At 34.0% G+C, this 22780-nt stretch overlaps 2 protein-coding genes across 8 annotated transcripts; both read right to left on the minus strand.

Moving 5' to 3' along the window:
- Window positions 1–139: 139 nt before the first annotated feature.
- Window positions 140–10270, minus strand: slc22a7b.1 (solute carrier family 22 member 7b, tandem duplicate 1). 7 transcript variants are annotated; one of them, XM_073927047.1, is made up of 11 exons: window positions 10189–10270; window positions 7766–8266; window positions 7296–7399; window positions 6737–6891; window positions 4626–4794; window positions 4437–4560; window positions 4245–4354; window positions 3941–4155; window positions 1762–1870; window positions 559–765; window positions 140–253 (listed from the first exon to the last, which is right to left on the minus strand). In XM_073927047.1, exons 2-11 carry the CDS (start codon window positions 8144–8146, stop codon window positions 187–189), a joined length of 1641 nt encoding a protein of 546 aa, XP_073783148.1. In that variant the 5' UTR covers window positions 8147–8266; window positions 10189–10270; the 3' UTR covers window positions 140–186.
- slc22a7b.4 (solute carrier family 22 member 7b, tandem duplicate 4) lies at window positions 10189–22768 on the minus strand. Its single transcript, XM_073928481.1, has 11 exons — window positions 22667–22768; window positions 18312–18695; window positions 18100–18203; window positions 16201–16355; window positions 15069–15237; window positions 14358–14481; window positions 14151–14260; window positions 13852–14066; window positions 12398–12506; window positions 12102–12308; window positions 10189–11785 (listed from the first exon to the last, which is right to left on the minus strand). Exons 2-11 carry the CDS (start codon window positions 18687–18689, stop codon window positions 11704–11706), a joined length of 1653 nt encoding a protein of 550 aa, XP_073784582.1. The 5' UTR covers window positions 18690–18695; window positions 22667–22768; the 3' UTR covers window positions 10189–11703.
- Between the last annotated feature and the right edge of the window lie 12 nt (window positions 22769–22780).

Here is a 22780-nt window from a genome sequence, read left to right on the forward strand (position 1 = left end):
TGTATGATGTACAGACGATAGATTTATATTTGAATATATTTGAAACTTATAGTAATGAATAAAATTGTTTTATATATATATATTACAAAAGCTATACATATATGATTTAACAAAGGTACATAATACCAAGACAATACAATAATGAATAAAATCTTTTATTAGATTCATTTTCTTCTCGAGTCAAATTCATTTTGTCTCCTTGAAGGTTTCCAATCCAGGCTGATATTCCAGTTGTGAACACACTGATCTTTTCCTATAATAAAAACATATAAAAAAGAAAAAAATTGATTCAATATCAAATAAAAAAAATGTTTAATAAAAATAGAATGTATTTCTATGTAAAAAAAAAAAATTTGTTCCTGCCTTCATTTTTCAGTCGAACTTTTCTAGTCATCTCAACTTAAACCAGTCAAACTGACTAAAATATTTTGTTAAACTTTGTAAAGCTACGAAACATTTAGTTGAACCCTGATTAACGTATTAAATTAAGTTAAAGTAACATAAAATCATTTGTTGTTGCAATTTTTTTACAGTGTAGTATATTGAGTCATCATTCACCTAGTTTTCTCAATGTCCTCAATAGTCTCAGGAAGCCGCACATTGTGGGTCTCAGGAAGCAAAAGTGCAAGGAGGCCTGCAACAATGGCAACAGAGCAAAACAAGACCTGTGGCAGAGGAAGCCAGACCTCATCCAGGAGACTCACGAGAGGAGCGAGAGACACACCCACACGGCCAATGAACGAGCTGTAGCCTAATCCATTCTGCCTGTATTTAAACAAGCACATATACATATTCATACATACATAGATACATACATACATACATACATACATACATACTGTACATACATACATACATACATACATACATACATACATACATACATACATACATACAGTACATACATATTCCTTTGCTGAACCAAAATTTTTTAATTCATTTCACTATGTACATAAACATTTAGTTTGAAATGCAACTTATTCTACACACAAATGCATTAATTTCTTAAATACAAACATAGTAAAAACTGTTGTTGCAATATAAAAAAAAATTTATTTTTAATGAATTTTAATTTAAAAAGTAATCTTATTTTTATTGTTGTTGATTTTGATGACTTAGGTTTAGGAAACAGCTACAGTACCATTCTAAAGTATAATTCAATGTATTTTTTTTATTCCTCACTATAAATAGTTTTGTTCAAGAGTGAAAGTAAATACATTTATAATAAAAAAGATGGCAATTAAATAGGATTTTGAACTTTTTTTTAACCAAAAAAGTACATTTTTAAATTGAAAAAGGTGCTTTTCGAAAGTTGAGTTTCCACAATACTATGAAACAAGAAATTAGCACTAATAATTGTAATAAAAAATATTAGAGATATTGTACCAATAATAACTGATCATAATAACAGCAAATCATCATATTTAATGATTTGTGAAGGATCATGTCACAATGAAAACTAGTGTAATGATAATGAAAATTCAGCTTTGAATAGCAAAAACAAATTCAGTTTGAGTGTACATTCGATTACTTATTTAAAATTGACAATTTTTCACAATTTAACAGATTGTACTGTATATTTGATTAAATAAATTCAGCCTCAGTGAAACATTAATATTATAGTAAACCCGAAATTATTTATACAGTATCCCTTGCAAATTCTGGTTCAAAGGTAAATAAAAGCATAAGCTGCTATTATATTATATATGTGAAATATATATGCAATATATAAATGAAATATATAAATGATGAACAACTGACCGTAACACAGTCGGGTAGAGTTCAGTGGTATAGAGAAAAACACATGTGAAAGAGGCCTCTGAGAATCCTTTACCCAGTACAGCGATGACAGTACGAGGCACCCACAAAACTAGAGACAAACAAAGAGAAAGACAGAAAATTTAAAATAATAAAATTTATGTTCTATGAAAAGGTTAATATCACTCAAGCTATAAAAAAACATACTACAGTGTGTCTCTATAATAGCACTAAAAACAACAACAACAACAACAACAAAAAGATTTTATATTAAATGTAGTTTATTAAAATTGTATGCAGCTACTTTTGAAAAATACCAGGTAATGCAATTAAGACATAATATAGAAGTATAATAAATTTTGAAATGAAATAAAAGGAAGTTTTTCCTTAGGTTTTTATAGATTACTGTTCTGAGGGAAAAGGTCTGTGATTGTGAGAAATAACCTCAAAGATGTGAAATATTTACTGACAATTGTGAGAATAGCAAATATTTTTGAAGTATGTGTAATCAGCAGGGGTTGTTTAACCTGAGTCAATGAGTGAGAATCTATTCATAAATATCCCACTTATAGTTGGATTTGCATTTTACATTGGGATAGGGTGAAGCCATTTAAAAAACTTTAACTTTAACTTGACACATGAATTTGCCTTAATAAATGAACAAATATGATTGACATGCTGAACACCTGCCTGTGATATCACAATGAATGAGTTTTTCAGTCTGTTAGGACTGTGACATTCCCATTAATTATTGTTCATTTATGTAAATAAACTAAAAAGCCAGACACATTGCAGTGATGTTATAATAAATGACTAACGTGTAAACACAAAACATTTACATATTAAATTCAATGAAATGACACATTATCACAACATCATAAAAAAGGTTTTCTGTAACTGAATAATCAGGTGTTTGGCTTGAGAAAGCAAGAACAGACAGTCCACATAGGCGTTTTAAAATCTTGTAGTTAGAAATAGCATTTCTCAAAACTTGTTAGGGGCTTTCACACCAAATAGTTACAGGAACACGCTGTAAACATGTTCCCTGACAACTAATTTCCCTCCTAGACAATTTTTCTGGTTGTATTATTATAAATGATGCAAGATCACTACCACTAGAGGACTGTGTCTTCATTGTGTGTCAAGGGTTTTGTGATAATGGAGAAGGAATCAATGGGATAATTAATTCAAAAGTGAAAATTAGACAGTTACTGTATTTACACACCCTCAAGCCACTGAAGATGTAGGTGATTTTATTCTTCAGTAGAAAATTTGTCAAGATTTTTAGCTGAACCTGTTTTTGACATTAAAAATGTCCAAAATGATCTTTTTGGCTCCTGATGATACACTGAGCTCTTTTGAAGTGATACAATTGGCCTGAGCAAGAGGTGTAACATTATATATAATATTATTAGCTTTAATCCAAAAGTGTAGTGAGGACAAGCTCTCAGTCACATGATGTATGTGCAAGCTTTCTGTTGCTTTAGATATTAGTTCATTAATCTAAATGGAGTCTTTATAGCATCTTGTATTTTATTAAAATCTTTAATTATAGCATCTTAGATATTCGCACACAGGTCAGGATCATTTTGACAAAAATGTGCTTCTTTGTTCTCTTGTCACTTCACACCTAAGTGACTGGAAGCTTGTGCATATGATTGATTAAGGCTAATAATATTGCAAACAATTTTTAATTTCTGCACTATTTGTGTTTGATCTCAAAAGCGGATGACCATTGACTTGCATTTTATAAGTCACAAAGGACCACATATTCAGCTGACAACCTTCTACAGTCACTTACTTATTCAATGGTCTGAGGGTAAGGCAATAACTGTCATTTAACATTTTTAGATGAACTATCCCCAAGTTATGCAACTGAAACATCCTTTGACAAATCATCAGTGCTGAAAAATAACTAAAAAAATAAAGCAAAACGAAGGCCACGTGTAAATGTTGCAAACTTGGTATACACCGGTATTTTGTATGGTGTACTTGCAAAGTATCTCCTATTGATCTAGATTAGACCCTGTTCTGAAGCAGGAGCTAATTTAGTTCCCCCAAATGATGTTACAACAACTAAAATCATACCTAGTTCCTGTGGGTACTTTGTCCAATAGTTCTAGGAACTGAGAAAAAATTCCTACAATGTGAAAGCCTCTAATAGTTGTTTGTAATCCTTTACCTCTGGGAATGAGGACAGTGATGCCAATGCAGACCCCTGTTGTAATCATCGTTCCCACCTGACTGTATCTCCGGCCCAGTTTATCAAGGCACACATATGCAACCAGTTTTGATGGCAGCTCTATGGCACCGTAAATAAACTGAGTCAGGTAGAGGTTCAGCCCAAAGCCGCTGATGTTAAAACTGATGCCGTAGTAAGTAAACGCCACTCCAAACCTGATAAAAAGTATAAAATAGTCATTTACATTATTCAGAGCTGAATTTGAAGATTTGATGATTATAAACTCCACAGAAAACATTCCCACCAGGTGATTCCTGTAAGCATAGCCAGTTTCCGCATCTTTGAAGACCTCACAAGATCCAGATATGAATATGTCCTGTCACCTCTGTCAGCTATTATAACATTAGCGAGGGTCTAAAAGGACATTGTTTCAAAGCTTTAAAAAAAAACGCAGCAAACCTCATCCTTTTCTTAGTGTTGTATGTTGAATATTTACCTCTGGTTTGATATCTCTGAGGTTGTGTTGTCTATTATTGACCGAAGCACATTTGCTCAGATAAAAATGAGCCTCTTCCAGTTTTCCATTGGCTATTAGCCATCGTGCTGACTCTGGGAGCCACCTAGAGAACAGGGCAGTTAATGATTTGAGAAAATTGGACATCCACAAGTCATAGTTACATCTTACCTCCATGTGATCATAGCCAGTGCGATTGGAGCAGTTACTGTGAGGATCAGAGCCCTCCAGTCATTCACAAGATAAGCAACGCCTGATAATATCATACAGCTGAGAGACCAATCCAAACTGATCATAACACCAGCAATCGTCCTATGTGCAATATCCGCCCATTCTATGCCTGAGGAAATATAATGTGTATTCTTTAAAATAAACTCACAACATAAGTGGGAAATTCTGCAAGTATGGTGGAACTGACTTGATAGCATATAGTGTATGCAGAAGGACTTTTAATTTTCAGCAACCCAGTTCAAACAGTTACAAAATTACTGTGTTTAAGGTCTGTTTTCTTAAAAAATCAATGATCTTCACTGCCTGATTGACATATGATACAAAATATGCATGAAGCACTGCATCAAAATCCGTTGTTGCTTGTCATGTCATTAAAATATGGACATTTATTTTACCAAAATATTTTCAATGGAGTTTCTGCTCTCACTTACTGCTCCTGATGTGGCTTGTGTTTAAACTGCTGTTCATCTTTTGCTATTTCTCCCGGAAAACGTCCAAAATTTCACCCCGCCCCCGGTCCTCAGCTTTTTGGTACACAGTCTGTAACACCACCGGATTACAGTGGCCACCCAAAACCCGATTCATAGTACAGTTACTAACACCACATTACAGTAACCCGGTTCTCATCTGTGTTATTCAGAAAAAAACACTATCACCCTTTCTCAGATTTTCAGTCAAATGTTGGCAGGTATGGCTTTAACACCTAAATGAATGCTGAAGCCTTTGTAACTGATTGTATTTTAATTACATTACAACATTGATGCTGTAACAGGAACTTTATAAAAATTAAATAGTCACATTACTCTTTCACTGGAATTTAATCGGTGTGAAAGTGGTTACCACTTGGTGTGGTTAACAGAAGTGGGAGGAGCTGAACAAAGACATCACCATGCAGCCCAAGACTATTTACTCACTGAAGCTAAGCAGGGCTGAGCCTGATCAGTTCCTAGATGGAAGACCAAATTAGAAAGCTAAGTTGCTGTTGAAAGGGGTGTTAGTGAGGCCAGCAGTCTGCGGTCTGTGTGAGTCCTGATACCCCAGTAAAAGTGAAGGGGACACCATTCTGTCATTGAGTGCTGTCTTTCAGATGAGACGTTAAACCGAGGTCCTGACTCTCTGTGGTCATTAAAAATGCCATGGCACATTTCATAAAAAGTAGGGATGTAACCCTGGTGTCTTGGCCAAATTCGCTCCATTGGCCCTTACCCTTCATAGCCTCACAATCTCCCCATCCACCGAATGGGCTCTATCACTTTCTCTTTATTTCACCCATAGCTGGTGTGTGGTGAGCGCACTGGCGCCGTTGTCCTGTGGCTACCGTCACATCATCCAAATGGATGCTGCACACTGGTGTGGGTGTGGAGAGACCCGCCTCATGACTGCAAAGCACATTTGGTGTATGGTCATACACGATAAATGCGCTACATAAATACACACATTGCATTACATTAAATGTGTGTGCTGCATGCTTTGCTTACTACTACTCTCTGATTGGTGGAATTTTATGTACAACTTTATGGGTAATGACTTTTTTGATATTAAGAAGATGGTTTAACAGCCACAATGCAAAATAAGACTGATTAAAACCGACTTTTACCGTTTCTGACAAACTGTTTCTTTTTAGCCAAAACTATTGTAAGTTATTTAATTGTTCTTTCATTGAACAAAGGTGTTCATTCAGACCATAAAAAAAACATTGTTTGTGAAGTAAAAGTAAATATGAAGAGTTAACATGCAAAAACCTCTAAGTGCCATCTGAAATTTCCAATGAAAATAAGCATTTTTCTCAGACTCCAAAGTTTATGTTGGGTTATTTCATTTTTAACACCTTTAAAAGAGTGTATTCTTCACCATAAACTCGAAATTACTGAGCCTACAGACAGGAGTCTGCATAAAAATGCACATTTTTTTAAGTAACTATCAAATGGCTGAGATTTTTTGCTTCTGAACTCTTCATATGATTGCAAATAAATACAGTGAATTAAATATATTAATTATAAAATACATATGAATTAATCTGTCCAGGTTCAGTCATTTCAAAAAGCACTCACACAGGACAATGGAGATGATGCTGATGCCTGTAAGGCCCATTCCAGTGAAGAACCTCATAATAGCAAACACGATGAAGGACTGAGCGAAGGCACTGGCCACCCCAAATGTAATGGATATCAGGTAAGCCAACATCAGCATTCGTTTCCTACCAAACCTGAAACAAACAGAAACAAAACATAGGAGAGAATCTACAATACTGTATGTGTAACATGCTATGCCAAATGCTAATTCGTGTAGAGTTTAAAGTTACATATAGTAATGCATTCTAGACAGTCAGTTCATCTAAAATGATCCTTCATATGGATGTTAGTTTGAAAAGTCTGATTCATTCTCACAAATCGACTACATATATTGTACTTTGAAGTGTTTTTGTCGCACTTAGTACAATTTCACTTATTTGTTTTAGGTACTGTAATTTCATATTATTTGAGAGGTACACTCATTTAATTGGTAGGACAATTATTTGTATACATGTTTTTACATACTAACTTCAGATTATAAATTTGTGGTCATTCATTGTCATTTACTTCACCTCTTGAGGTCTAATATAGGACTCACCTGTCAGTCAACCACCCAAAGATGGCCGCTCCAATCATCACCCCAGCAAAGAAAATGGTCGCTGTGGCTTTATTCAGACCTCTTCTGTCGCACACCAAATCAAACTGAGAGATGAAGACATATCAGAGTTTTTCAGTTTTTTATCTGTGATTTACAGCGATGATCTGAATTAGACACAAGGAAGAATTACAAACTGTTTTATGGCTAAAGTACACTACAAACATTACAAAAGGAGATTACATAAACTGAATGGCCTTTGGTCAAAAATGAATGAATGAATGAATGAATGAATCAATCAATCAATCAATCAATTAATTAATTCATCAATCAATCAATCACTTGAATAAAAACAGCACACTTCAGTTTTAACATCCATTAAGGTTTTTAAAGACTGTGGATACCACACTGAGCATTATTTACAGCATCTAGTTATGCATATAAATAAAAGTAAAGTGAATAAAGAGACTTACCTCAGTAGCCAAGGTTGATTTAAAGGTGCTGTTATCAAAGCGCCATCCATTCTGACACTCCACTACTGGAAGATCTGAGCTGCTGGAGGAGTTTATCAGCAGCTGAAACTGAGGATGAGAAAACATGTGACAGGAAGCAGGAGTCCCGTCTTCCTGTGCTGGAACACCCACAGTCAGTCTCTCCTCCTGAGTCAGATTCCCAAAGATGCCATCAGCACTCAGAGAGCTAATGTCGCAGTGATGAGATGGGATGGCGGCGATAAAGTTGTTCAGCAGGAAGTGACATGGCAGCGTTACCCTTGGAATCACCAGAAGAGCCATGAGGCAGAACTGGTATTTTCCAAATCCTCCAACCTCAGCCAACAGGTTCTCAAACTTCATCTTGGGTGATCAATTCCTCTGATACGAATCAGAAGCAGCAATGAGGGTGATATGGACTTGAGCTTCTCCAAACTTGGACATTCACTGCTCTGATGTAGATCATTAACCTCTCATGTACTGCTATGAAAGACATTCATACGGATTTTTCTTAATCTCTTTTTCACAAACACATACAGTGCACATATAGGTAATGTTTTTATGTTATTTTTTAATTTTTGTAACTTAAACAAACAGCTGATATAATTTACAAACATACATGGATAGTTCAAACTCACAGACTGTACAGTACATTAGTGTTTTCCTCAAGTAAATTAACATCTAACACAATGTTTAAACCATAGTGGAGGGACTGTTAATTTACTAGACTTTTGAATGAATTTCTTACTGCTTAATAATTTGCCAGCGTTGGACAATGTGTAGTCAAACTGAGGGCAAAGGCAGACTATTATATTACATTATATTATATTATATTATATTATATTATATTATATTATATTATATTATATTATATTATATTATATTATTCATTCATTTTGTTTTCAGCTTAGTCCCTTTATTAATCAGGGGTCGCCACAGCAGAATGAACCACCAACTTATCCAGCATATGTTTTATGCAGCGGATGCCCTTTCAGCTGTCACCTATCACTGGCAATAACCTACACACTCTTGCATACACACGCATACACTACGGCCAATTTAGCTTATTCAGTTCATCTATAGCTCATGTCTTTGGACCTATGGGGGAAACCAGAGCACCCAGAGGAAACCCACACCAACATGGAGAAAAAAATGCAAACTCCACACAGAAACGCCAACTGACCCAGCCAGGGCTCAAACCAGCAACCTTCTTGCTGTGAGGCGATTGTGCTACCCACTGCGCCATCTTGACAAGCCATATTATATTATATTATATTATATTATATTATATTATATTATATTATATTATATTATATTATATTATATTATATTATATTAAATTATATTATATTATATTATATTATATTATATTATATTATATTATATTATATATCATATGTGAACCATAATTTTGGTCAATTAAGATGGTGGATTTGATTAAAACTGTAAAAACGGTATTATATTGAGTTAATATTAAAATCTGAAAGAATAATTTTCTATTTGAATGTGTTGCAAAATGTATTTTATTTCTGTGATGCTAAATTTTTTTTTAACAATTTCTTCAGTATTGATCAGAAAATCCTTCAAAAATACACTTTTTATGCTAATTTGACACTCAATAATCATTTCTTATTTTTATCAATGTTGAAAATAGTTGTGCTGCTTAATATTTTTGTAAAAAGAAAAAGTTGCTTCTTGAAGAGAATATTCTCCTTTACTGACAATTTTGAACTTTGCTCAAAGCTTTGCACAGTCATCTGGTGTGATGCAACTTGACAGCACTAGGCTGGGAAAGAGACAATTTGTTGTCACATATTCCTTAAATTCCTTACATATTCCTTAGTTCATTCACCATAATCTGTTTTACTGCCATCTACAGGTTAGGACTGTACATGCAGCAACTGAAATCAGTTATGTTCAGGTCCATCAAAGTTTAGTCAAAGCTTTTTCACAGGAAAAACTTCTTTCAAACCATGCCAGTTAAGTTGAGATAATGAGCTAAAATGTTTACAAAAGAAAAAAAGTTCTGAATGTGACAAGGTATTTTGTGTAGACTGAAAGTTACAGAATATGGAAAAGATAAAGAATACACACAGAATATGATTTCACTAATAAAAACAGAATCAAATTAATTAGATATACAATTGAATCCGAAATTATTTGCCCTCCTGTATAATGTTAATCTTTTTACATTTCTTGTGATGTTAGCACAAAAATATTGGCAAGGATATATTTTTAATCTGGAGAAAATCTTAATCTGGAGAAAGTCTTATTTTGTTTCAGTTTGGCTGAATTCAATCAGTTTTCCATTTTTAAAACAATTTTAGGGTCAAAATTATTAGCCCCCTTAAAATTAAGATTTTTGATTGGTAACAGAACAAACTACTTGTCATCCAATAACTTGCCTATAGTTGACCTTATTAGCCTAGTAAAGCCTTTATTTGCTGTCTCCATGATGAAGACAAAATAAATTAGCTATTCTAAATCAGTTAATGAAACAATTATTTTTAAAAATGTTTTAAACAGCACTCAGGAAACATTTTTTAAATAATAATAGTTTTACAGGAAGGCTAATAATGTTTACAATTTTAACTGTTTGTGTTTTGCTTGCTAATGATTCAGTAACTGCCATCTTTCTTGTTTTTGGTGACAGTTGCTGAATAGGCTCAGGTTGTGGACTGTTGACACCTTCACATCTTATTAACAGGGATATATTCAGGTCAAATTCAGGGATATAATAAGCTGTCCAGGGTACACACAGCCTACATACTAATGCTGGCACTAATGGGTGCTGTCCATGGTGCTGTGTACTCAGAATGAGACTTTGAAAAGAGAGAGACTAACTAAACATCTATAAACCACAGCTACACTGAGCTGACTGCTCTTATAAAGGGATTTCTACACAAAACATTTATTAAAGGCAATTTTTATGCATTAACTTAACATAATTTCAATCACTTAATGCTATCCTTTGATTATAAAAACATATGCATAGACTGCATAGATTATAGTATTTACATCTCATTATTAATCAATTTTACAGATGTACATTATCAACTTCTGTGAACTGATTAATTGTAAGAAATACTGTTGTATACAACAAATTGTGTAGCATTATGAATATAGGTATAGAAAGCTTAGTACAGTATTGGGTAATATGGTTATATTACCAGTTGATATATTAACACAACAGTTATAGAATTAACACAAAATGGAGTACTTGTGGCTGTAAGGGTATCCGCTGTGTAAAACATATGGCAGAGTTGTTGGCAGTTCATTCCACTGCGGCATGAACGTTTAATAAATTATTATTATGTTGTCATTCATTCATCATCACCCTCAACTGCAGTATGTATGCAAGTAGGTACTACAAAAATACAATATTTGCCTAATACTACTGTATACAGAAAGTGTTCCCATCTGTTCCCATGTCATTTTTTTAATTAATTTGTTATTTAATTTCTAAACACGAAACAGGCTTATTCGATATTTCCTCACACACATATTTTATTATCTCTGGCAGTGTTTTTAGACTTTAAATCAGACCAGATTGGAGCACAGTGTTCAACTCAACAGACAAACAGTAAAATACCTGAAGCAGAAAACTTTAAAATACATTATTTTTTGCACTTCAAGTTACAGAAACATGCCTATCAACTCATTGCCTGAATTGTAAGGAGGAGCGTGGTCTCAAAATTAAAATCAACTGATGTAGACAAAATCACAGAAGAGTTTCAAAATGGATCAGCCATTCAGAATCAAGGAGAAGCAGATTTATTTATTTTTAAAAGTTGCACTGATGACATTTCTTTAATCCTACAGGTAAGAAAGCAAGTAAGACAGTCTGTACTATCATTAATTTTATTGATTATTGATGTCAAGTACAGCTTATGAGCAAATGACAGCTTGTCTGTATCAGATTATTGTGTTGTGTCTGCTGTGAGGGGCAACTTTAAAGGCATGGCACTTTGATCCGCTGTTGTGAAATAGACAGGTTTCTTTCTACAAAAGATACATAATAAGGAAAATTAATAAACAAAAAGACAAACAACATACTGTAGCACACTGTAAAATATTTTATGATAAATTTTTTATGACACCATATGTTTTTAGTTCATTGTTACTTATTAATTTAAGTTAATAATGTTCTAACCTAATTTTATAAATTACGCAATTACGTTTTAAGTCAGTTTTACATAATATAAGTTAAATAGACTCATAAAGTTAATTTGATTTAACAAAGAAACAAACAAACAAAAACAGCAAAAAAATACTTTCTATTGTATCACAAAATGTACTTTGAGAGAACTTCTTATACCTCATGTCCTCAATATCTTCTACAGTTTCTGGCAGACTTGCATTGTTGGTTTCAGGAAGAAGCAATGCTATGATACCACAAAAAATAGCCATCGAGCAAAAAATAACCTCAGGGAGGAGCTTCCAAATGTCTTCTAGGAGCATAATAAGAGGAGAAATGGATGCTCCCATACGTGCCATGAAATTGGTGAAGCCAAGACCATTCTGCCTACCAATGTGAAAGACAAACGGCAGTAGCATTTCCAACATCAATTGAGTTAATCATTTATAAAGGGACATACAGCATTATATGCTGACCTCATGACTGTAGGATAGAGCTCAGTGGTGTACAAAATCACCGTCGTAAATGAAGCCTCTGATAGTCCTTTCCCTAACACTGCAATTACAGTCCGAAATGTCCAGTATTCTAAATACAAAAACATAATCATGGAAAAGAGTAAGTCAGTAAGAGTAAATCAGGCTACACTTTTATTTGATGTCTTATATGATACAATTTGAAGGCGTAAATTAACAGAAAACAACCATGAATCACAAAATACTGGAAACTGTTGAATTATTCATGAATCAATTTTTAAGTGTAGATTCTCTGTTAGTTAAAAACAGCATTGACCATAATGAGAATGAGAAAAGTTGTGATAATGAAAAAAAGGTCTTCTTTCAACTAAAATAAAATACTTTTGCTATTAAACTATTACAATTGTTGTAACTATAACAGCTGATAACTATAAAACATAAGTTGTGATAATTAGGTGGGATACTAAGTACACTCAAAAAAATATGTTTACTGTTTGTTCAAACTACTTATTTAAAACGAGCTGAAATTCTTGAGTTCCTAAATTCTTGAGGGTTTTTTGGGGGACTAAACTTAATTGTTTTATGTTCAATGCACTTAAATTTGTAAAAACTAATATATTAATTTAATTTCTTCAAGTTGTCCCAAATCAAATTGATTATGTGGATCGAAGGCTGAACGTGTGAAACGATGCGTCCAAAATGGCATATACTTCCATACTATATAGTACACTAAAAACAGTATGTGAGCCGAGTAGCATGTCCGAATTCATAGAATTCGAAAATCAGAAAGCAAGTACCCTGATCACCCTCTACTACCAGCAAGATACTGAAGTGTGCATCGGATGGATGCTGCGCTATCACATGATGCTCTTTGAATGTGAGTGAAGCGACGCAACTGATGTGGGTTCGTTATCATGACAAAATGAGGGATGTAGTACGTCTGAGTTCCATTTATACCACTGACATTCATAGTGTATAGAATGTACTTTTCTTACAGCCAAGTAGTACATATAAATTTAAATACAGTACCTACTGAGTAGGCAGTTTCCGGCGCAGCCTAAGTGTTTGTTCTTTTTTTTACAAGGAGATAAAGGTACAGGAACTAAAAAAATAAAGATAAGCTAACTAGAGAAATTAAGTTGTAAAATTCAGCTGTGAGAATAAGAAAATTTAAGCTTTATTAACTTTTAGTTTATTGTCATCTGTTAGTCACTCAAACTGCCTGCGTGCACTCTATAAATAAGATGACGCATGTATATATTTTGCTATACTTACAATGTAAATGACATGGTAATTTGAACTTGTTATGAGGTACATATAGGATTGTTTTTTCCTGCTGGTTTCAACCTTGCATTTCAGAAGCGCTGTTGTTTAGTGGAGAAACACTGATTTAAAGTGCACTTGAGACTAAAAAGCTGCCTAGTTTTAAACTGTAATGACACGTTGTATCTGCAAACCTGTAGGTGTGATGATGTTGATGAGTATGCAGAATCCTGTGAGCACCAGTGTCCCAGTCTGAGTGTTCCTGCGGCCCACCTTGTTGAGGCTGAAGTAGACGAGGATTTTCGCTGGCACCTCTATGGCAGCATAAATGAAGTGTGTCAGGTAGGGATCAAGCCCAAAGCCTGTGATGTTTAAGCTGATGCCGTAGTATGTAGAAGCAACTCCATACCTGCAGAATATAAAGAGAAGATGAATGTAGGTTTTTTGCTTCTTTATATACAGTACTTATAATTGCACATGCATAAACACGTACCACACTATTCCTGTGAAAAGCGTGAGCTTCCTCAGCTGTGGAGTTTTTACTAGGTCTAAGTAAGTGTAACTGTGACCGCGGTGATCCACAGTCACTACAGTGGACAGAGTCTGAGATGGAAAGTGTTTTACATGTTTTTTTATAATAATCATTGCAGACATTTAAATGATTGCACATAACAAAGACGGTAAATGGGATCCTTTTTACCTCTGGCTTGACTCTAGATGTGAAGTCTAGTCTCTTGTTAAAAGTGGCACATTTGTGCAGATACTTGTATGCTGTTTCTGTCTTTCCATTGGCTATTAGCCACCGTGCTGAATCAGGGATCCACCTGTAAAAATATTAACATTTGTCACCTTAATATTTCATTTTAAAAAGGTTATTGTTTAAAATATTTAGATAATATTATTTGAGGGTGTCACGGTGGCGCAGTGGGTAGCATAATAGCATGATCTTCAATATAAAAACCTTCAATATAATAATAATAATAATAATAATAATAAATTAACTAAATTAAGAACATACTACCTAAAAATTACTTAATGTCATCAACAACAACAAAAAAACTACCTTTAAAATGATACATGTTTTATTAAATTTGATTTGAAAAAACTGCACGATTCTTTTTCTGTTGTAATTTTAATAATGAAATTATTATTTTTAAATATTTAAATTTATGTAACATAATCCAAAATATGCAAACATAATAATAAAAGAGATACTTAAGAAAATCATTTGCAATGGGAATGACAGCTCTTTTTAATAAAGAAAATAAATGTTATAATGTAAGGAAGGAAAATGTAAAAGCTATGGCCATTGATGACAAAGGATGTTTAATTAATGGTGGAATAATTGTGAGAGGAACAATGAAAAAATATCCCCCACTATAAAAAAAAACATGTAATTGCTTCCCCTTACCACCAGGTGGCTGTAGCAAGAAAAAGAGGAGCAGTGACAATAACAATCAGCAGCCTCCAATCAGTGACCATAAAAGCAAAACCAGCCAGAAGCATGTTGCCTATACTCCAGGACATACTGCCGAACAGACCCATAAATGTGCGGTGCTTAGTGTCCACCCACTCAATACCTGTAATTAATAGAAAATAAACTTCACAAAACATTACCATATTTCAACACATTCCACATACAGTATACATCCCATTGCAATTGCTTGTGCATAGTAACACTTGTCAGATTTGATTTGTGATCTAACTTTAATAGAACTACGAACAGTATGGAACTGTTGGTTACCATTACTCTGTTTAATTTACACAATGTTTGGTCATATGGATTTTAACAAGTGAAGGGTGAGTTATGATAGATACTGAGTTATGACAAATTAAGATTAACAGAGGTGAACTAGTAAAGTGGCGGATGTAGGCATGGGCAATGTAGGTGATCCCGAGCCAAGACCAATCCCCTTTCCACTCCGGTTTTTCACTTTTGCCCGGGACAACCCCCCACGCTCTTCATATTGACTGCAACACCACCCTATCATGAGAGTAGCATGACCGTCATTTGCCTAGAGCGCCAGTTAAGTTTAACAAAAAATGTAATACATGCAATCATCATCAGATATTATAGAAATTTAAATTGTGCTGTTGATCTAAATCCTAAAATATATGTTTTTTGTTGTTGCATAATTAGAAAAATTTAGGAAACTGATTGCCTAAGAATGTCTAAGTAAAACAGTGTATTAATTTTAAGCAAGCATAACTTAAAAAGTTTCTATTGACAACTTTTTAATAAAGTAAACTTCAGTACCGTTTACTCAAAAAAATGAGTAATGTTAACTTTATATTGGGCAACGCAGTGGCTCAGTAGGTAGTGCTGTCAACTCACAGCAGGAAGGTTGCTGGTTCAAGCCTCGGCTGGGTCAGTTAGCCTACTGAGTCAAGGCTCGAACCAGCGACCTTCTTGCTGTGAGGCAACAGCACTACCTACTGCGCCACTGCTTCACCCACGCCATAGTGTCATGATTAAGCTTAATGCATAACATAATGCATCAAAATCTGAGCAAAAAAAAGAAAGATTTTCAGATATAACTTACTGAGTACCACTGATATGTTGCTGATTCCTGTCAGTGCTAAACCGGTTAGGAAGCGAAAGGCAGCAAACATGATGTAAGAGCTTGAGAAAGCGCTGGTAACACTGAACACTATGGAAAACACATAAGACACCAGCAGCATGCTCCTCCGACCATACCTGAAAAATAACACAAGTATTCACTTTGCTGCTTTCATTGAGCTCCACTAGAACAATGAATCTATTGTGTATCTATTTATAGTGACAGAACTCCATTGAACAGAGTTTTAAAGTCGAAGTATACATTTATTCTGCCTCCAAAATGAGATCAGATAAAGGTAGCACCCAAAACAGAGAGTAAAGCAGAGTTTGGATTTAGTTGTGCCTTGATGCCTTCCCGCCTTATAATACTGCCTCCGAATGCAGCCTTTTAAAGCTTTCAGATGCAGCCACTGAAAGCCTGTAAAATAATTATTGTTATTGCTTGTAAATCAAAAGAACGCGATGTTTACTCATGGTTGATGCAGAAAAAGCTATTACTGTTATCTCTCTATATTATAGTCTCACACAGACAATTGTATAGACTCTATAGTCTAAATATAGTTTAGAATCAGAATATAACAAAAGTTATTTTAATAATGTTATCTGTCAATTTGATGTCGATTAATTGCAGAGCTGGTCTAAACACAAACATAAGAGCACAGGAACGGCTACAATCACACAAAATTAAAACCCATCCTTAATGCTGTTATGCTCGAGAGCACATTTTAGGATTATAAATCACAACAGATAAGACAATAGCCCTTTTCACACTTTTACTAACAAAATTAGCGATAATTTTTCTATGCAGAGATCATGTGTGAACAGGCCAAAGTCTTTAAAATATTTGTAAAATCTTGTAATATTAGCAGTAAATTGTCAGAATTCTGCTGTGTGTAAATCAAATGATATTTTTTTTTAAATAGAGTTTTAATTAGTTCTTAGAAGCACATTTACTAGTTTATATTAGTTTCTCTATTAGTTTTTTTATTGGGATATTTGTTAGGTGCAAGATTCAAAATCATCAGAATAAATATTGTATAATAAAAACTCAACCATATATCTATTTTAAACGTGTCAGAGGACACATGGCCACTATTATCTACCACCCCCATCTATACATCCTCAAATTCAAACACAACATCCTACAAGCTAGCAGTCTAAAGTAAAATATGCTGTTGTCATGTCCACTCGTTTTAGTCGTGGAAGCAACAGCGAGGATGACTAGAGAAGAATCGTCTCAATCTGGTCAATGGCAGCAGGATTACAGACTCTGCGGTGCTGTACGGGTAGGAAAAGTTTTTTCCTATAGGCTAATTTTAGTAGGTTTCAGTTAGATATGTACACAATACAGTTTCTGTCAGTTCTATTTTAAACAAAAAACTTATTTTTATTTCAGTTAACGAAAATTATTTAAAATTTTAGTTTCCGTTTTTTCATTTATATCGTTAAATATAATAACCTTAATAGCACATTTTTTAATATACTGGTAAAGTTGTTCTGGTAATTTTATGGAGGAAGGAGCTAAAGTTACATATAAAGTTACAACAATGCAATGTCCACTTTATGCTTGCTTTAGGAGTTTAAAGTCTCACATATTGACTATTTTTCTGGAAAATTACAGGTTAATTGCCACAAACAGATCATGTGTGAACAGGCCTGTTTTAAAAATAGCAGACATTTTATTCTTTCAATTTTTAGAATGAGCAGTCAGAAAGCACATTTCCAGTATTGCTTAGATTCTGCTGTGTGTGAAGAGCAAATATTTAAACATAAGGATAAAGTTGTTATTGGTATTTTAAAAGGATTTAAAAGTTTTTAGTTTAAAGTTTTTATAAATTTATAAAGTTTCTTAATAGTTATATGAAGTCTGTTTGTGCTTTACTTATCACAGAGCACTCCAAAGAACACAGCTCCACACATGACACCCACAAAAAATATGGTGGCTGATGCTTTGGCCAGTCCCCTCTTGTCACAAACTAAATCAAACTGATACAAAGAAGGAAATAAAGAGGGTGGTTGTTAAAATAAAATAAAAAATGTGAGTGGTATGAATAATATGAATGAACCACTGGATAAACCCTCTTAAAGCTTTACCTGTGTGGCGAGAGTGCTGATGAAGGTGCTGTTATCAAAGTGCCATCCATTCTGACACTCCACTACTGGAAGAGCTGAGCTGCTGGACGAGTTTATCAGCAATTGAAACTGAGGATGTGCGAACATGTGACAGGAAGCAGGAGTCCCATCTTCTTGTGCTGGAACACTGACAATCAGTCTCTCCTTCTGAGTCAGATTCCCGAGCCCGTCGGCATCCAGAGAGCTAATGTCGCAGTGATGAGACGGGATGGCAGCGATGAAGTTGTTCAGCAGGAAGTGACACGGAATTGTGATGCGAGGTATGAACAGCAGCATAACAAGTGCAATCTGGTATCGGCCAAAGCCATCTGTCTCATCCAGAATATTATCAAACTTCATTGTCACCTGGATTCTCAGACAATAAAACATTGTTCATTTGAAGACATTTACTTGTTTAAAAGACTGGAGTTTTTATAAAGTTTTTTTGTTATTGTTTTATTCTAAAAAGACATGTTTAATCAACATTTATAATCGCTAAATCCTGAGGAAAAATGTTCCACAAAAATATTAAGCAGCAAAATCGTCACAATCTTTGGATACTAATTAGTAATGCAAAAGTTATTGTATTAGATTGATAATAATCCTCTTCGACACGGTGCTACCGTATGGCAACATGATATATATGTTCATTTCCCTGCCACTGTTTCTTTAAGACCAACATTGAATTTTTTTTTGTTGGAAAAAGAAGACCATAGTGGAGCCAATGTGCTTTGATTAAGTCTCATGACATGCAGTGTTTTTCTGTAGCGTGATTTCTGACAGACTGGCGTGTATTGTGAGTAATTGCTGAATGCAAATGAAAATGTCAATAAAAACAAAGGATCAAATTATGTCAGATCCACAAAAAATTCTGAAACATCACCTCCAGTAAATTATGATGACTTATTCATCACTCAAAAAAGTTTTGATCAAATTAGTTTTTTTGTAAATCGATCCAATGTATGTGTTGCCAAATGGCAACACAGTGCAATAGTGGAAAATGCAATATTGCAATAGTTTAGCTAGCTAGCAAGAAAGGAGTGATATTTTAAGTTGTAACAACAACAACATGAAAGCTAGTAATATAATGTTGATTAGTTGTAGGTTAATGGCATTTGCATTACTGACAAAATCTAGTTTTAATGGTAATGCTACTTTTGAATATATATGAATACAGGGAGCAGTGTATTAGCGAGCACCACCATGTTCTATGGTAAGTGAAAGAAGAAAAGGACAGAACTGGCTTTCCTGCAGATGAAAGTGAGGATGAGATGGGTTTTAGGGACCATGAGAATGATGCAGATTGGACATTTGATAAGAGCAGTGATGAGGACAGTTCAGGTAAATTAGCTCTGAGGCAGATAAGACAAACATAGTAGTTTATAGTATAATTTATAAACATTTTTAGCTAGTAGCTGCATTATTCTGTTGCATCTGGATATGCTAGACTTGTTATTTATTTGTTAAAATATTTATATTTAATGTATGTTCTCTACATGATGATTCAATATTATGTTTGTTTTTAATAATATTCAGCAAAAAAGAATGGAATAAATGAAAACTGTTGGAATATGAATGGTGGAAAAGTATGTTTTAGGTTTCATTTATAAGTTCTGTGTTAAAGCTTTCAATACTGCAACACCAATTAAATAATTTCAAACAACAAAATATTAATTCATTATAAGTTGTAAATTTGAAATTTCTAAGCTAGATCCACTGTTGGACGTTGTTGCCATATGACAACATATCATAAAGTACCTTAAAAAAAGAAATTTTTCCAAAATTAAGCCATTTTAGGAAAAGAAAAGCCCCCTTTGATTTTTTATTTATTTCCCAAATTATGTTTAACAGAGAAGGAAATTTTCACAGTTTGTCTGATAATATTTTTTTTTTCTGGAGAAAATCTTATTTGTTTTCATTCATTCATTTTCTTGTCGACTTAGTCCCTTTATTAATCTGGGGTCGCCACAGCAGAATGAACCGCCAACTTATCCAGCAAGTTTTTTTACGCAGCGGATGCCCTTCCAGCCGTAACCCATCTCTGGGAAACATCCACACACATTCACACACACACACTCATACACTACGGACACTTTTAGCCTACCCAATTCACCTGTACCGCATGTCTTTGGACTGTGGGGGAAACTGGAGCACCCGGAGGAATCCCACGCGAAGGCGTGAGAACATGCAAACTCCACACAGAAACACCAACTAAGCCGAGGTTCGAACCAGCAACCCAGCGACCTTCTTACTACTGCGCCACTGCCTCGCACTTATTTGTTTTATTTCGGCTAAAATAAAAGCAGTTTTCGAGTTTTTAAACACCATTTTAAGGTCAAAATAATTAGCCCCTTTAAGCTAATTTTATTTCTGATAGTCTACAGACAACAAACCACTGTTATACAATAACTTGCCTAATTACCCTAACCTGCCTAGTTCACCTAATTAACCTAGTTACGCCTTTAAATGTCACTTTAAGCTGTAAAAGTGTCTTGAAAAATATGTCAAATATTATTTACGTAATAATAATATAGTCATCATGGCAAAGACAAAATAAATCAGTTATTAGAAATTAGTTAATAAATCTATTATGTTTAGAAATGTGTTGAAAAAAATAAATCTTCTCTCTGTTAAACAGAAATTGAGGAAAAAAATAACAAGGGGGCTATTAATTCAGGGGAGCTAATAATTCTTACTTCAACTGTATATATATTTTTTATAGATCTATCATAATGCATGCAGTAGAGGGTCAACTAGGGGATATTAAAAAAAGAACCATGTTCAAAATATCACAACAATGGTAACACTACAATAAGGTTGTATTAGTCAGCCACATGGAAAGAACCTTTATGACGATATATGTGCATATATGAAACCTATATGCAACATATATGCACATACAGTATATGATAACACACTGCATATATACGTATACAGTATATGCCACATTTAGGCAAAATTGAGGTGCATATATGTGCCATGTAGGTCTCCTGTATTGCTTCTTTATATCCACATGTACTGTAAGTCATATATGTATATACAAGATATGTCTTCTATGTAGCTCATGTCTCACTTTGGCAACTGTCATACATGATGCTTAGCTCATATTTTCTATTATTAGGGCCATAACAAAAAAACTAAAAAAACGTATGCGTGTACAAACACTTGAAATTGGTATCACATGTAATTGGCCTGTTATGGAATTTAACCATGGCAAAATAAATGAGCCCACATGGAAAGAACCTATAAAAACAAATAATTTTCAATATAGGTTTTAAATATTAGTGATATTTGTAAAATTGGCCATTTTCATATTATAGGAAAACGGCCAATTTTATGTATATCACATATATTAAAAGCCTATATCAAAACCTATAATAAAACATATAGGTTCTTTCCGTGTGGGAAATGTTGGTTAATTTATTTACTAACATGAACAAACAATCAACAATACATTTATTACAGTATTTGTTCATGTTAGTTAATGAAAATACAGCTGTTCATTGTTATTTACGTTATCTCACAGTGCATTAACTAATGTTATCAAACATGAATTAGGATGTCAATAATGCATTAGTAAATGTTGATCTATGATTAATAAATGCTGTACAAATGTTGTTCATATTTAGCTCATGTTAGTAAATACTTTAACTAATGAAACCTTATTGTAAAGAGTGACCAGAACACTTTTCGACGATACCTCATTGTTTCAATGTTTTTGTTGCAGCTAATACTAAAACAGAAAACACTAAAATGAATGAGAATTTACTATAATTAAGAGGAAAATGAATGGTTTGATATTACTTATGTAACAAATCAATTAGTAAATGGTTCAGTCTGCAGGACACTTATTGTGCTGATGGACTGAAAACAATGTTAAGCAGCGTGAACTCTTTTTAAGTTCATTCCTTCACCCTACATTAGCCTCATAGCAGGCACTGGACCACAGGGGTTCAGCTCTCTGTTCGAATGCTGTGCACAGCTGTAGAGACACACACAAGCTGGACTAAAGCACAACCTGTCCAAACACATTCACAGTCTGAAACAGATATGCTTAATCAGTTATTAATTCAATGTCAATAAATGGAAAAGGTGCACGTTTTAACTATGTGTTTGTCCAGTTGAAGTTATTCAAATAAATAACTTTTTTTAATCTGTCTGTGAAAATATCATCATGAATTAAACTTTTATTCTAATCCAATCATTCATTCAGAAGTGATAATAACAAACAGTCATGGAAAATAGAGGAATTGTCCACAGTATGTCCATCTTTGTGTCCACTCTGATAGAATTCCAAGACAATTTTATAAAAAATCCAGGAGGGAAAAGACACTCACCTCTACTTTAGCTTGGTTGTTGAAGTGTGCAGATGAACTTTACAGAGCGCCGAGATGATGAAGAGCTTCAACAAGCAGAGTCAGAGACAGACAGAAAGTTACAAGAAGACAAGA

The sequence above is a fragment of the Danio rerio genome, chromosome 17, assembly GCF_049306965.1.
Source record: "Danio rerio strain Tuebingen ecotype United States chromosome 17, GRCz12tu, whole genome shotgun sequence".
Classification (NCBI taxonomy): Eukaryota; Metazoa; Chordata; class Actinopteri; order Cypriniformes; family Danionidae; genus Danio; species Danio rerio.

Excerpts from the sequence above, each read along its gene's own strand:
- slc22a7b.1 (XM_073927047.1), bottom strand. The coding sequence starts at position 8,146 with ATGAAGTTTGAGAACCTGTTGGCTGAGGTTGGAGGATTTGGAAAATAC. Across the intron at positions 7,400-7,765 it reads AATCAACCTTGGCTACTGAG|TTTGATTTGGTGTGCGACAG; the intron begins GTAAGTCTCTTT and ends TTCATCTCTCAG. Across the intron at positions 4,561-4,625 it reads CTGGCTATGATCACATGGAG|GTGGCTCCCAGAGTCAGCAC; the intron begins GTAAGATGTAAC and ends CCTGTTCTCTAG.
- slc22a7b.4 (XM_073928481.1), bottom strand. The coding sequence starts at position 18,689 with ATGAAGTTTGATAATATTCTGGATGAGACAGATGGCTTTGGCCGATAC. Across the intron at positions 15,238-16,200 it reads CAACATATCAGTGGTACTCA|GTATTGAGTGGGTGGACACT; the intron begins GTAAGTTATATC and ends TATTAATTACAG. Across the intron at positions 12,309-12,397 it reads CTCTATCCTACAGTCATGAG|GCAGAATGGTCTTGGCTTCA; the intron begins GTCAGCATATAA and ends TCACATTGGTAG.